Here is a 15,944-nt window from a genome sequence, read left to right as displayed (position 1 = left end):
AAGGTGACAAACATGCCAAACTCTTTTTTTGTTTCTCTCTTCTCCTTTTTCTTCCATAGTCTTTTCCTTTTTATTTTCATCATCTTCTTCATTACCTAGTAGCTTTTCAGGGTTTAAAATTGTGTTATCTTGCATCAACTTTGTGATGTCTGGCGTTTTGTCCTCATCACCCTTCTCCTGCATATCTGCCATGCTTGGCGTTTTGGTTGGTGATGTGTCGGTGGCGTTTTCATCTTGGGGTTTCTGGGGTGTCTCTTCTTCTTCAAAAGTTTGCAAGAGGTTCTTCCCACCTGCAGATGGGTGGCTCCTGACATGGCGTTTTATCAACCACTACACCTTGCTGGTCAACACTTTTAGTCACCATCTCCCCTTCAGTTTTTTCTAGTTCAGCCATGAACCCCCTGACTGTATTGTGTTTCTATTGGGGGATGTTTGGTGTTGTATTAAATACAGGCATTTTTAGGGTCTCTTTAGTAGGGTGCAGGTGGTTTTTTATAGCTTTAATCATTTGATCCACCATCTTTGGACAATCTAAACCTTCTTTTAATTCAATCATTTGTTTTAGTTCTTGTCCCGACAGTTCCAAAACCTCATCAATACTCCTTTTAATTATTTTTCCCCAATATATCTGGAAATGTGATATTCAACTGTCTTGAAATCACAATCCCAACTTTCAATATCATTTTCGTTTATATCATCATCTGAGAATATAGTATTCTCATCACCACCCTCAGTATCCCTTTGATCTTCATGATTTGCATCATCATCTATGGGGGTTGGTGTAGCAGTTGAGGGTTTGGCGTTTTGGTCTCCAGCCATCTCCCCTTCCCCTTATCCTCCCCCTTCCCCTTCTCTTTCTTTTTCAACTTCATTGGCGTTTTCATCAACTGTTTACACTTTTATGTCGTTTTGTTTTCCAGCCATCTCCTCCTCCCATTCTCCTTCATTTTCACCTCCTACTTCCACTTCCTTTTCACCTTCAACTTCTTTTTCAACGTCACCTTCATTTTCACCTTCTTCTCTCTCAGTTGCCACTTCCTTGGTGTTTTCATCAACAAATTTTGACATGTTCTCCAACAATGTCAGACATTGTGAGTATTTAATGTGTACCAGGTGGTTGTTTGGATGTTCAATCTTTGACTGTTTTAACGAGGTGCTCATTTTATTGTAATAGTCTTCCAATTCTTTGTATGCCCCATCCAACTTATCAGCCATTGCCTGTTAAATAAAAAAATGAATTTATTAAGTATGTAGTTTTGTGTTTTTTTATTAAACTTATTATTCGAACAACAAACCTCCTCAGTTTCATTGTTTAGTTCTTTATCAGCAACATGTGTCACACCCCCAAAATCCACCTGTGGAGTAGCACCGCTTGGGAGCGTGACTGACCAGGATCAAGCCACCGATCATATTGAGCATGTAATAAGTAGTAATAATAATCCATCAATACGAAAGGTGTTTATCGAACCAACATAATTAAGTGTAGCGGAAGCATTAAAGTAAAACCCAAACATAAGTGTTAACGTATGAAATATCATAAGTGTTTAGTAAGCATTCACGAATCCTTGTCCACAACGACCCGCTCCTCCTTGTGCAAGCTCCATAAAGTACCTAAGGTCCTGCAAGGCATGCAGCAGATAATCAACAACTAGTTGAGCGAGTTCACAGAAAATAAGTTCGTAATAGTATTGAGTATGTTCATCTAGTTGGGGGCTTCCCATGCATGTATGTACTAATGGTGGGGGTTTCCCATGCCTTGTATATAAATTACTAGTGGGGGATTCCCACGTTTATCTTTACTAATGGGGGCTTCCCATTATGGTACTTACTAGACTATTTGCAACCATGTGTTCTTCTTGATCCGAGAACAGGAATACGTACTAGGTCACGCAGGATTTACGTGAGTGCCCTTCCCCGAGGACAGTGGTACGCGTGGGGTTTACGTAGGATTTACGTAAGTGTCCTTCCGACCCGGAAGACAGTAGTGGGTATTAGGTTACGTAGGATTTACGTAAGTGTCCTCCCGACCCGGGAGAGACAATGGTAGATACTAGTTTACGTAGGTTTTACGTAAGTGTCCTGACTATCCTGAGGACGATGGTCTATAGTCTAGTGATTGCGTAAGTACGAGTAATCGGTCTATATCAACATTCCAACCCAACTCCCAACCCGGGAATCCCATGCCTTGGCTGTGTGAACTCACCTTGGTTTGCTCGGCAGATACACAATTAAAAGACTCTTGAACTAACAGTGGTCAACCACGTCCTAACAGGGTTACCATACAAGTCAGGTTCGGTTCAAGTAATGCACGTGTACATCATAACAAACACGTATGCACGTAAACAGTCAACACATTAAATACACCACTTGTGCGATTCGGATGGTTGGGCCAAAGAGCTTGTGCGAGCCCAACCATCTTGTGCGATTACATGACTAAGCCCAACCATCTTGTACGATCCAGCTGGGTTGTGCGGTTGGAATGTGGGCTTGTGCGACTGAACATTTGGGCTGCCCAGCCCAACAGTCTTAACAATATCCAACATAAGTGTGTGGCCCAACAGTTTAATAACTTGCACACTAACATACTTGGCCCAAATACCTAACAAACAACATGCGGCCCAAAGATAACATATGAATGACACATGTGCGATCAATCTAAGCCCAACAGTTAAATAAAACATGTATCTTGTGCGATCAGGCGGTTTGGGCTTGTGCGTTTGGGTCCTGGGCTTCTAAGGCCCAACCGTTAAACGACATTCCCCTTGTGCGACTGGGTAATGCCTTGTGCGACTGGATCAGCTTGTGTGATCGGACCAGTTTGTGCGAGTGGGCTTGTGTGATTCAGCCTAGTTGTGCGATTGGTTTTAAATTCCGGAAATCATTCCCATAATCATGCTTATCAGTTACAATCTTAAACAGTTTCCAAAAATCAACATTCTATCAATTAACACAATTCCTACAATTCGGTTAACCAACTATAGATCAAACAGGGCAATAACAACATGAAATTGTATGACCCCTAATCTAAATCTTCATGAACAACAATCATGACATTCATACGGATCCATCATATCATCTAAGTATATCATTCGAGTTCAACATCATCCGATTACATGAACACTTATACATCATCAATTGGCAACATCCAATCTAACATTATCATACAATAATCCGAGTATATAACATGGTGGCCGATTAACATCTCTTGCTTAAATATCATGTTCATCATACAATACAAGATCATTCTAGTCTAAACAATGAAATCATGTAATCATTCAATAAACAAAACAATACAAACACTAACCGATTAGGAGGTAACAAAAGGGATCCGTGTAGTATGAATCTTCGGTTTGAAAGGTGTGTGTGCCGTCGGGTTCTAAGCAAGCCGAAAGAGAGAGAGAGAAAGCCTAGGGTTCTTGTGTGTATTGTGTGTTTTGGTAATAAATGAGAAACAAAACCCCTTACAGTTTGTTTGTTCACGTGAAAGGGGAGTGGGCCGAGCCCAACTCGGTGCTTACTAATCCGAATGCAAAATGTAGAGCCCAAAAGGCTTGTGCGGTCCGAAAGGTGTTGTGCGATTCGGGTTGTCTAGTGTTGTGCGGTTCAATACATACATGTACACATAATACACATAAAACAAAACATTCATTAAATCATATAATCTAGTTCTCATAAGCACGTAACGTTACATCAAAGTAAGTCTAAAGTTCGAGTTGTCACATTATCCCCAACTAATTGGAAATTTCGTCCCGAAATTTGGTACGCACTCACTGAGGAAGCTAGGTAAGTTCAATCGTTCACTGGTTTTCCTGGGGTGTCACATCCTCCCCCCGTTGATCTGGAATTTCGTCCCGAAATTCCGAAGTAGTAGCTTCAGCCTCAGTAGTGGTTGCATTGGTTCCGAATAACTGGGGGTACTTTTCTGTCATCCTATCTTCGCGTTCCCAGGTGTACTCTGGGCCACATTTGGAGTTCCAACGTACTCGAACAAGAGGGATTCTCTTGTTTTTGAGGACCTTCACATCCCGGTCCGTGATTTCTACTGGCTCCTCGACGTACTGCAACCGCTCGTCGATAGTGAGTTCCCTAAAAGGAATGATGAGGGTTTCATCTGATAGGCACTTCTTTAGGTTCGACACATGAAATACATTGTGAACTGCCCCGAGTTCAGCTGGTAGGTTCAATCTGTAGGCTACCCTGCCAATCTTTTCTATGATTTCGAATGGTCCGACGTATCGCGGATTCAGTTTGCCCCGTTTGCCAAAACGAACTACACCCTTCCAGGGTGAGACTTTTAGTAAAACCCGGTCCCCGACCTGAAATTCCAAGGGCTTTCTACGCTTGTCCGCGTAGGCTTTCTGACGGTCGCGTGCTGCCGCCATGCGTTGTCGTATCTGTGCAATCTTTTTTGTGGCGTCCACTACAATCTCTGGACCCGTAATCTGACTATCCCCACCTCTGCCCAACAGAGAGGTGACCGACATTTACGCCCGTACAATGCCTCGAATGGAGCGGCTTGGATGCTGGTGTGATAACTATTATTATATGAAAACTCCACCAAAGGGAGGTGCTTTTCCCAGCCGTTGCCGAAATCGATGACGCATGCCCGAAGCATGTCTTCTAGAGTTTGGATCGTTCGCTCAGACTGCCCATCCGTCTGAGGATGATATGCTGTGCTCATGTCTAATCGTGAGCCGAAAGATTTGTGCATCGCTTGCCATAGTTCTGACGTGAATCGTGCATCGCGATCCGAAATGATGGAGGTGGGCACTCCGTGCCTCGAAACAACTTCTTTAAGATAAACGTCTGCAAGAGTGGAGAACTTATCCGTTTCCTTTATAGCTAGGAAGTGTGCAGACTTGGTGAGTCGATCCACGATCACCCATATGGTATCATTCCCACGCTGGGATCTAGGTAGGCCTGTAACGAAATCCATGGAAATTTCTTCCCATTTCCATTGAGGTATCTTAGGCTGCTGAAGTAGGCCCGCTGGTTTCTGGTATTCAATCTTGACTCTCGCACAGGTCAAGCATTTTCCAACGTACGTAGCGATGTGGGCCTTCATGCTTGGCCACCAGTATGTTGTTCTGATGTCGTGGTACATCTTATCCGACCCTGGATGTACCGAGTAACGGGACTTGTGAGCTTCGTCCATCACAAGTTCGCGTAGACCGCCATAAAGTGGGACCCAAATACGCCCCGTTACATAGTAGGCGCCGTCTGCCTTCTGTTCCATTCGTTGTCGTGAGCCGCGTAAGGCTTCAGCCTTGACGTTTTCGGGTTTCAATGCTTCTACCTGAGCATCTCGTATCTGTGCAGGAAGGCTAGACTGAATCGTAAGCTGTAGCGCTCGCACGCGCCGTGGTAGAGTGTCTTTCCGACTGAGGGCGTCAACCACAACGTTGGCTTTGCCTGGATGGTACTTGATAGCGCATTCATAATCGTTCAGTAGTTCAACCCATCGTCGTTGACGCATGTTCAAATCCTTTTGCTTAAGGATATGCTCGAGACTCCTGTGATCGGTGTAAATCGTGCACCTGGTACCGTACAGGTAGTGTCGCCATATCTTAAGCGCGAAAACAACAGCTCCCAGCTCTAAATCGTGCGTCGTGTAGTTCCGTTCGTGAATCTTGAGTTGATGTGAGGCGTAAGCAATAACCTTGTCGCGCTGCATTAACACACATCCAAGTCCCCGAATGGATGCATCGCAGTATACTACAAAATCGTCCGTGCCCTCTGGCAAAGAGAGGATAGGTGCACTGCAAAGTCTATCCTTTAGGTGCTGAAAAGCAGTTTCCTGGGGGTCTCCCCAACGGTAGGTGACACCCTTTTGTGTCAGTAACGTAAGCGGCTGAGCAATCTTCGAAAAGTCTTTAATAAACCGTCTGTAGTAACCCGCCAAACCCAAGAATTGGCGTATTTCCGTTGGCGTACGTGGTGCAGGCCAGTTTCTGATTGAGTCTACCTTGGATGGATCGACATGGATCCCATCCTTGTTCACTACGTGGCCTAGAAAGTGGACTTCACGAAGCCAGAAGTCGCATTTTGAGAACTTAGCGTACAGCTGTTCCTTCCGAAGGAGTTCCAAAATAAGGCGTAGGTGCCGCTCGTGTTCCTCCTGACTCTTGGAGTAGATCAGAATGTCGTCGATGAAAACAATGACGAACTTGTCAAGATAGGGTTTGCACACCCTGTTCATAAGATCCATAAATACGGCAGGCGCGTTCGTTAACCCGAACGGCATGACAAGAAACTCGTAGTGGCCGTAGCGAGTTCTGAATGCTGTCTTGGAGACGTCCTCATCCCGGACTCTCAGCTGATGATAACCAGACCTCAAGTCTATCTTCGAATAGTAGCACGACCCTTGCAACTGGTCGAATAAATCATCTATGCGTGGAAGAGGATAACGGTTCTTCACCGTCACCTTGTTCAGTTCCCTGTAGTCTATGCACATTTTGAACGTACCGTCTTTCTTTTTCACAAATAGTACTGGAGCTCCCCATGGCGAAGATCTTGGACGAATGAAGCCCTTTTCCAAGAGCTCTTGTAGCTGCTTTGACAGTTCCTCCAATTCTGATGGAGCTAGACGATATGGTGCGCGAGCTATGGGTGCTGCTCCTGGAGCGAGCTCGATTTGAAATTCGACCTGACGATGAGGCGGTAAGTCAGGTAAGTCTTCAGGAAACACCTGAGGGCAATCGCGTACAATTGGAATATCCTCCAATTTCTTTTCTTTTGCTGATGCGTCTGTAACGAGTGCCAAGATTGCGGTGTGACCCTTCCGCAGGCACTTCTGAGCCTTCAAGAAAGAGATGATGCCAACCACTGCACCACTCTTGTCGCCTTGGACTTCGAGAGGTTCTTGACCAGAACGTGGAATACGAATGATCTTCTCACTGCATAAGATCTCTGCCTGGTGTTGGGATAGCCAATCCATCCCGATCACGACGTCGAAGCTACCCAAAACTATGGGAATGAGATCGATAGAGAAAGCTTGACCAGCTAGGATAAGATTACAACCCTGAACTACGTGCGTGGCTTCTAGACTTTTACCGTTAGCTAACTCTACTACATGTTTGGTGGGTAAAAGTGTTGGTGTACGTTTTAGCAGTTGACACATTTTCACAGACATATAGCTTGTATCCGCACCCGAATCAAACAAAACAGTAACGTAAATATTGTCGAGGAGAAACTTACCCATAACCACATTGGGATCGTTCACTGCGTCACCTCGACCTAGCACAAAAGCGCATCCCCTAGCCTCGTTGCCATTATTGTTGTGGTTCCCACCGTTGTTGTTCCCGTTGCCCTGGTTGTTGTTGTTGCAATTTTGGTTCAACTGAGGACAATCGCGTTTGAAATGACCTTCAGCCCCACACTGGAAACATCCCCGGTTTCCACGCTGTGGCTGCTGCTGCTGTTGTGGGTTCTGTGGAGCTGCTTGTTGTGGTTGCTGGTTCTGATTTGCAGGCCGTGGGCTCCTACAGTCTTTGGCCTCGTGACCCATCTTGAGACATCTTTGACAACGACCCTTGTTGCACTGGCCGCTGTGATGTCTGTTGCAGTTGTGACACTTGGGGTGAAACCCTTGATACCTTCTCTGTCTATGACCACCAGAGGATTGCTGACTAGGACTCTGGTAGTGGTCAGTCTTTTGCTGCTGAGCTTGGGATTGAACTGTTGCTGAACCTTTGCTTGAATCCCCATCCCACTTTCTTTTGTTGTCACTGGGTGTAGTGGAAGTAGCGGCTGAAGTGGTAGCACTGATGCGTTTGGGCAACTTGTTCTGATCCACCGCCTGATCCGTGAGGCGGTGAGCAAGACGCTGGATGTCTTGGATGTTATCGAGGTTAGCCGACGTAACGTGGCTCTGAATTTCTGAGGCTAGACCCTTGAGGTACAACTCGATACGTTTGATAGGAGGGTCTACCATGGTAGGACACAAAATAGCCAGTTCGTTCGATCGCTTCGTATAAGCTTCTATCTCTGACCCCGTCATCTTCAAGTGATAAAACTCATTCTCCAACTTGTGGATATCATCCCTTGTGCAGTACTCACGTTTGATAAGTTCTTTGAAATCATTCCAGGGTGTGGCGTTAGCAGCTGCCAACCCTAAAATATGAACTTGGGCGTTCCACCAAGTTAGTGCTATTCCTTCTAGCGTGCCAGTGGCGTATTTCACCCTGCGAGCCTCAGGGCATTCACACATCTCGAACACAGACTCGAGCTTCTCAAACCAGTGGAGGAGTCCCACTGCCCCCTCTGTGCCGCTGAAGGTACTTGGACGACAGTCCATGAAGTTCTTAAAGGTGCAAACTTGCTGCTGCGCTGGTTGACCTATTGTGTACGAATAGGGCAAAGTTTAAATACAAAGGCTAGCTTAGGAATGTAGGATCTAAAGATCCTAGCGTAAGTTATGACTACAGGATATACTACCTGCTTGAGCAGCTGCAAGTGCCGCAGCAACTTGAGCTTGAACGAGAGCCTCTAGCTGGGCTTGAGTCATGTTGATTCGTCCAGACATGATCTTCATAGTAAAAGTAACGTAAATGAGAGTGGTTCGCGAGTAGGGCGATGACAGAAAAGTGTAAGCACGTAGGTGTTCTCATGTAATAAAGTCTTGTGTATCTAAGTGTACTACGAGCAAAGTTCTATACGATTCTAGCAAGCAGGTAATAAACATAAACCTTATTACCTAGGATGTCGAGTCTTGCACGTGGAGCGAAGCGTCGTTGTGGATCGTTGAGAGCACTGTTCTGGTTATAGTCTGGTTTTAATAAAAACGTTTTCCCATATTAAAACCTAGTTCTCTATAACCAATGGCTCTGATACCAATCTGTCACACCCCCAAAATCCACCTGTGGAGTAGCACCGCTTGGGAGCGTGACTGACCAGGATCAAGCCACCGATCATATTGAGCATGTAATAAGTAGTAATAATAATCCATCAATACGAAAGGTGTTTATCAAACCAACATAATTAAGTGTAGCGGAAGCATTAAAGTAAAACCCAAACATAAGTGTTAACGTATGAAATATCATAAGTGTTTAGTAAGCATTCACGAATCCTTGTCCACAACGACCCGCTCCTCCTTGTGCAAGCTCCATAAAGTACCTAAGGTCCTGCAAGGCATGCAGCAGATAATCAACAACTAGTTGAGCGAGTTCACAGAAAATAAGTTCGTAATAGTATTGAGTATGTTCATCTAGTTGGGGGCTTCCCATGCATGTATGTACTAATGGTGGGGGTTTCCCATGCCTTGTATATAAATTACTAGTGGGGGATTCCCACGTTTATCTTTACTAATGGGGGCTTCCCATTATGGTACTTACTAGACTATTTGCAACCATGTGTTCTTCTTGATCCGAGAACAGGAATACGTACTAGGTCACGCAGGATTTACGTGAGTGCCCTTCCCCGAGGACAGTGGTACGCGTGGGGTTTACGTAGGATTTACGTAAGTGTCCTTCCGACCCGGAAGACAGTAGTGGGTATTAGGTTACGTAGGATTTACGTAAGTGTCCTCCTGACCCGGGAGACAATGGTAGATACTAGTTTACGTAGGTTTTACGTAAGTGTCCTGACTATCCCGAGGACGATGGTCTATAGTCTAGTGATTGCGTAAGTACGAGTAATCGGTCTATATCAACATTCCAACCCAACTCCCAACCCGGGAATCCCATGCCTTGGCTGTGTGAACTCACCTTGGTTTGCTCGGCAGATACACAATTAAAAGACTCTTGAACTAACAGTGGTCAACCACGTCCTAACAGGGTTACCATACAAGTCAGGTTCGGTTCAAGTAATGCACGTGTACATCATAACAAACACGTATGCACGTAAACAGTCAACACATTAAATACACCACTTGTGCGATTCGGATGGTTGGGCCAAAGAGCTTGTGCGAGCCCAACCATCTTGTGCGATTACATGACTAAGCCCAATCTATACCCGGCCCATCATACACATAAACAGTTTAAACATTCACGGCCCAAATAATTAACATACGAATAACATTGTGCGATCCAGCTGGTCTTGTACGATCCAGCTGGGTTGTGCGGTTGGAATGTGGGCTTGTGCGACTGAACATTTGGGCTGCCCAGCCCAACAGTCTTAACAATATCCAACATAAGTGTGTGGCCCAACAGTTTAATAACTTGCACACTAACATACTTGGCCCAAATACCTAACAAACAACATGCGGCCCAAAGATAACATATGAATGACACATGTGCGATCAATCTAAGCCCAACAGTTAAATAAAACATGTATCTTGTGCGATCAGGCGGTTTGGGCTTGTGCGTTTGGGTCCTGGGCTTCTAAGGCCCAACCGTTAAACGACATTCCCCTTGTGCGACTGGGTAATGCCTTGTGCGACTGGATCAGCTTGTGTGATCGGACCAGTTTGTGCGAGTGGGCTTGTGTGATTCAGCCTAGTTGTGCGATTGGTTTTAAATTCCGGAAATCATTCCCATAATCATGCTTATCAGTTACAATCTTAAACAGTTTCCAAAAATCAACATTCTATCAATTAACACAATTCCTACAATTCGGTTAACCAACTATAGATCAAACAGGGCAATAACAACATGAAATTGTATGACCCCTAATCTAAATCTTCATGAACAACAATCATGACATTCATACGGATCCATCATATCATCTAAGTATATCATTCGAGTTCAACATCATCCGATTACATGAACACTTATACATCATCAATTGGCAACATCCAATCTAACATTATCATACAATAATCCGAGTATATAACATGGTGGCCGATTAACATCTCTTGCTTAAATATCATGTTCATCATACAATACAAGATCATTCTAGTCTAAACAATGAAATCATGTAATCATTCAATAAACAAAACAATACAAACACTAACCGATTAGGAGGTAACAAAAGGGATCCGTGTAGTATGAATCTTCGGTTTGAAAGGTGTGTGTGCCGTCGGGTTCTAAGCAAGCCGAAAGAGAGAGAGAGAAAGCCTAGGGTTCTTGTGTGTATTGTGTGTTTTGGTAATAAATGAGAAACAAAACCCCTTACAGTTTGTTTGTTCACGTGAAAGGGGAGTGGGCCGAGCCCAACTCGGTGCTTACTAATCCGAATGCAAAATGTAGAGCCCAAAAGGCTTGTGCGGTCCGAAAGGTGTTGTGCGATTCGGGTTGTCTAGTGTTGTGCGGTTCAATACATACATGTACACATAATACACATAAAACAAAACATTCATTAAATCATATAATCTAGTTCTCATAAGCACGTAACGTTACATCAAAGTAAGTCTAAAGTTCGAGTTGTCACAACATGGCCTTCATACTGTGTTAGTGCTCTGACCAGAGCATGGTTCCCTGATGCAGAAACTTTAAACATCATGTTCTGGCTTTCTATATCTTTATCCACAATCCTTTGAATCAAAGCCTCTTTATCCTCATTCTCATTCCCATCATTCTCATTCTCATCATTGATGTGCATGGTGTTTTGCACTTCAGGGTCGAGTTCAGCATAATCATAATGATCATCATGATCAAAACCATCATCATCAACCTCATCATAATCATTATCAGCATGCTCTTCAACTTTGCCAACATCATCTTCATCTTCATTCTCAACATCATCACCATCAGCATCTTCTTCATTAACAACCTGCATTTTTTCTGCTGTATTGGGTGTGGCTTCCTTAGCCTTCTTAACAGTTTTCTTTTTAACTTCTTTGCCATCATGGCGTTTTGCTAGTGCACCCTCAAACATGTCAAGAGTTCTCGTTGTAACCCGCTCAATCGGGTATCCTTCTTTTCGTTCCAATCTTTTTCTATTGCAAGAATCATTCACCAAGGCAAGTTGTAACACAAGACATTTTTAATTTTTAAATTGTTATTTTGTGCAAACTATTATATAGGGAAATTTTTTCTTACCGCAAGTATGATAAAGGGCCCTGTGAAATTTTTTTGGAGACCATGCGGTTTTGGCGTGTTGCAAGCATTAGATGAGTTAACCACACCAGTTCAGTTGGTTTATTTGAACGGTTTGTTTAACGTTGTGCAAGAATTGTTGGTTGACGACCGCATTATCACTTGCATGCCCAATTATAGTGAAGAATGCTACAAGAAAATTTAGCAGAAATTTCTCCCAAAGTTATCCATCTCAGGCAAGATGTCATCAAAGTAGAGCTTCACACTTGGTCTGCTAATCCAGGCAGTCCCTTTGAACTATGCTATATACTCAGCCACTACTTGGTCATTAGTTATTGATCTTCTCTTCCCTTGCACAACCACCTCTCCATTCGGTATACCCGTTAAAGAGTTTATCAATTCTTCATTGATATGTATTGTATGGTTGCCAACATTTAGGTTGTTTGTTCTTTCATTGTAATTTTCAACCAACTAGTACCCAAGCATTGTTGGTATACTGTCTATTTTCATCCTTAGTGCAGCACCAAACCCCATGTTTTCTGCTGCATGTCTTTGATTTTGATTTAGAGTTATAAACCAAGCAGTCAAGTTTGTAGGTTTTACTCTTGACAAAACCCTAGCCTCACTGAACTCATAAAATGGTTCTTCCTCAACCTCAACATCCCGACTTAAGGCCTTCCTTTTATTGGCGTTTTGGGCCTTGCCGACGTGTACATTTATTCTTACTCTCAACCCCTCTTCGCTTATAAAACATGATTAATTTCCATGGTGTTTTAGTTTTTCATGGCGTTTAATAACACAAATGATACATGGCGTTTAATAACACACACAAATGATATATGTTGTTCAATAAGACAATCACAGATGATACATGGCGTTTAATAACACAAATGATATATGTAAAATGGCGTTCTCATACAGTTAAACAATATTATACAAACGATACATGTTTTGGTGTTTAGTAACAAACTATCAAAGTATATTACATGATATATGGAGTTTTACAAACAAACATCATAAAAAGTAACCATCTGTACCATGTTTTATTGTTGTCTTCTTTCTTTGCTCGGTGGTTCTTTGGAGTTTTGGAGCAGATGACCATTCCTCTTCCACACCCATAGAAACTACACATTTATTGATAAAATTAGAACGCCAAAAACATAATAAAACTAGCATAATTTAAATCGAATTTAACTCACTCTGTTTTTCGCCTTTGGATCTTGTTTAATCTTTAGACGCCATAATATTTGTGGTTTCGCGTTTTCTAGGGTTTTCGTGTTTTCCATAGGAATTGGGGAGGTTTCTCTGGGAAGTATATATGTTTCGGTCTCGTTTGATGTGTTTTGTAGATGCACATTTACCTTTTTGCCCTTATTAAAGCGCGTCCACTTTAAAAAGTTTATGTTATATACGAAAACGCCATCTTGCCAATCTAGCCATAGATTGTTTTGATCGGACGGATCAGAAGCGTTCTCACTGTTTTCACACTTCTCACCATTTTCCCTAAATCATGCCCCTATATATATGTGTGTGTGTGTGTATATATATATACAGAGAGATAGGAGGGTTATCTTAAGAACACTAAATATTGTGAGAACCGTGAGAACAAATGAAAAAACCAATCAAAACCATTTTTTTAATACACTCTTATTAGATTTTTTACGCATGTGTAAATTTTCTTTATTTACGAATTTACGTAAACTTAAACGTGTAAATTAAATTTCTAACATTGTATTTAAATAACAATGATAAGTGTAATTTTTTTTTTGAATTTGAATTGTTTTTTACCAAGTTCTCGCGGTTTTTTCATTCATTCTCACGGCACTCACAATATTTAGCGTTCTCATTTAAACTGTCTCTTATACACACACACACACACACACACACACACTAGGTTATCACCCAGGATTGCTTCCCGGGCTCGAGAAAGTTACTTATATTAAAAACTGTTTATGATTAATACATAATTAAAATCAAACAAAAAGTATGACATATTAATGTCTTCGCTATAAGAAGAGTTATAAACTTTTCATTATATATATATATATATATATATAGGAAGGTTAGCGTACATTACGGCTTAACGTACATTACGTACGACAGGTAATTAAGCACGTTCATTTTAAAATCACGCACGTTATAACCCAAAAATCCAAAATCACGCATGTTGAAACACAATAATCACGCAAATTGAAAACATCAATCACACATGTTATAGAACAAATCACGCACGTTGTCGTACGTGAAGTACGTTAAGACGTAATGTACGATATACTTTATATATATATATATATATATATATATATTTCAAGATTGGTTAAGAATACCTACAAACAACAAATTAATTTAAACGTATATCTATTGATTTGAATCATGTATAAAAGTCTATGATGATAAAAAATATAGATTTATAGTTTCTTTTTTCATAAAAATGGGTTTCGGCTACAAGTATACTTTATAATTTATCTATTTAGTGTCAAAAATATAATATTTGCTAAAACATGACGAAAAATATTTATTTTAATCAAATAAATATTTTAATATATATGAAACTAAATTTAATGACAAAAATATATAATAGTCCATTATTTTGTCTAAGGCAATAATATATATTTATAGTCTCATTTGTCTCAAAAGTTTACTTATGTCTAATTACGCCCCTAGACTATCCCAATCTTTATTCCCTTATCTTATGTATCTCACCCCAAATTTCTTCTGAAACTTTGTTTCTTATTCGGTCCAATATTATTGTATGCCCGCACATCTACCTCAGCATCCTCATATCTACCACCTCGAACTTTTGTGTTTATGTCTTTTTAATGTTCCAACAATTAGTTCCGAACAACATAATCGATAACTCAAACCCTATAAAATTTTATCTTTAATCTTATTGTGAACCTCTTGTGAGGTGTCACACAATACTTGTGTGGTTGCCTTTGCACTTGGACTAACCTTCTGGACGCAACGGACTACATCAAAGCTTATGTTTCTTGCACTATGGACAAATTTTTTAGAACGACATATGTTTAACACCATAATTCCACCTTTACAATGCACTTGCAAGGATTTTAAACCACATCTACTACTTCTAATAAAGCAAAACCAACTTATGTCACATGGCATCCACTTAAAACACTTACTGCCACCTGTCATCTCTTAACGCTGTTGGCTTTGGAAAATGGCGCTTAGAATTTTGCTTTGCCTTCACCGTTCTCTTTTTCCATTTCTCATCAATTTTCCTTTTCCCTTTCCAAAACCCTAAATTCAACCATGGCTGCATACCTCTTTCCACCATGACAATCTTCGATCTGAATATTTATATCCATTATTCTGGTCGTTCACTCCATTTCACAAGGAATCAAGACTTGATAACCACAGAATTGCATCAACAATCATCAAGAATCAACATAATCCGTGTTAATCATCGATTCTTGCTTCCAATTTCTTATTATAGGTATGTTTTTTCAACTTTTACGGGTTTTTTTTTTCAAAGTTGTTTAGAATTTTATTGTTTTTTGTTCGATTTACAAACCCTAGATCGATTTTTTGTTGATGCTAGAGGATCTGCCATATATATTTCCCTTGATCTTATCCATCGATCGATGATTCTGTGAAACCCTAATTGGCGTTCAGCATTCCCATTCTCCATTTGTGTTTCTAATCCTAAGGTCCCAATTAAGGCCTCTTTACGGATATTCTAAGATCTTCATTCCATCAATTCGAATCATGGTTAGATTAACAATAGTTCCGATTAAAGATAGTGATTTTATCATTCTTATCTGTTGATATATGTTCTCATTATCATTTGATTTTGATTTTCAAACGTTTTTGGCCAGGGTTTCTTCGTATTGGATCTGTTTGCTGCTCCGACACACAACTGTCGCTCATATGGTTTTCGTAATGATGTGTTCCGATTTATTCCTCTACTAAAATTAAGGTTTTTGTTTTCGTGTAGGGCATATTGTGTCCAAACGATCGTTAATTTGCATAGAACATAGAGACCTGTGAATGTTGTTCATCTGAAGCCCA

General features: G+C 41.4%; 1 protein-coding gene across 1 annotated transcript; it reads right to left on the bottom strand.

Moving 5' to 3' along the window:
- Positions 1-891: 891 nt before the first annotated feature.
- On the bottom strand, positions 892-15,210 carry LOC110914050 (MATH and LRR domain-containing protein PFE0570w-like). The gene is made up of 3 exons (XM_022158866.1): positions 15,056-15,210; positions 11,341-11,815; positions 892-1,218 (listed from the first exon to the last, which is right to left on the bottom strand). The coding sequence occupies exons 1-3, from the start codon at positions 15,208-15,210 to the stop codon at positions 892-894; spliced, it is 957 nt and encodes a 318-aa protein (XP_022014558.1).
- Between the last annotated feature and the right edge of the window lie 734 nt (positions 15,211-15,944).

Source organism: Helianthus annuus, chromosome 15 (assembly GCF_002127325.2).
Source record: "Helianthus annuus cultivar XRQ/B chromosome 15, HanXRQr2.0-SUNRISE, whole genome shotgun sequence".
Lineage (NCBI taxonomy): Eukaryota > Viridiplantae > Streptophyta > Magnoliopsida > Asterales > Asteraceae > Helianthus > Helianthus annuus.
Note: the sequence above shows the minus strand (reverse complement) of the source record. Positions and strands in the feature narration are given on the sequence as shown.

Bases quoted from the DNA above. Each gene is read 5' to 3' on its own strand.
- LOC110914050 (XM_022158866.1), bottom strand. From the start codon at position 15,210: ATGGTGGAAAGAGGTATGCAGCCATGGTTGAATTTAGGGTTTTGGAAA. The intron at 11,816-15,055 runs GTAAGTGTTTTA...TTCTTGCAATAG, and splicing joins TTAAGAGATGACAGGTGGCA to AAAAAGATTGGAACGAAAAG. The intron at 1,219-11,340 runs GTCAGAGCACTA...TTTATTTAACAG, and splicing joins CATCAGGGAACCATGCTCTG to GCAATGGCTGATAAGTTGGA.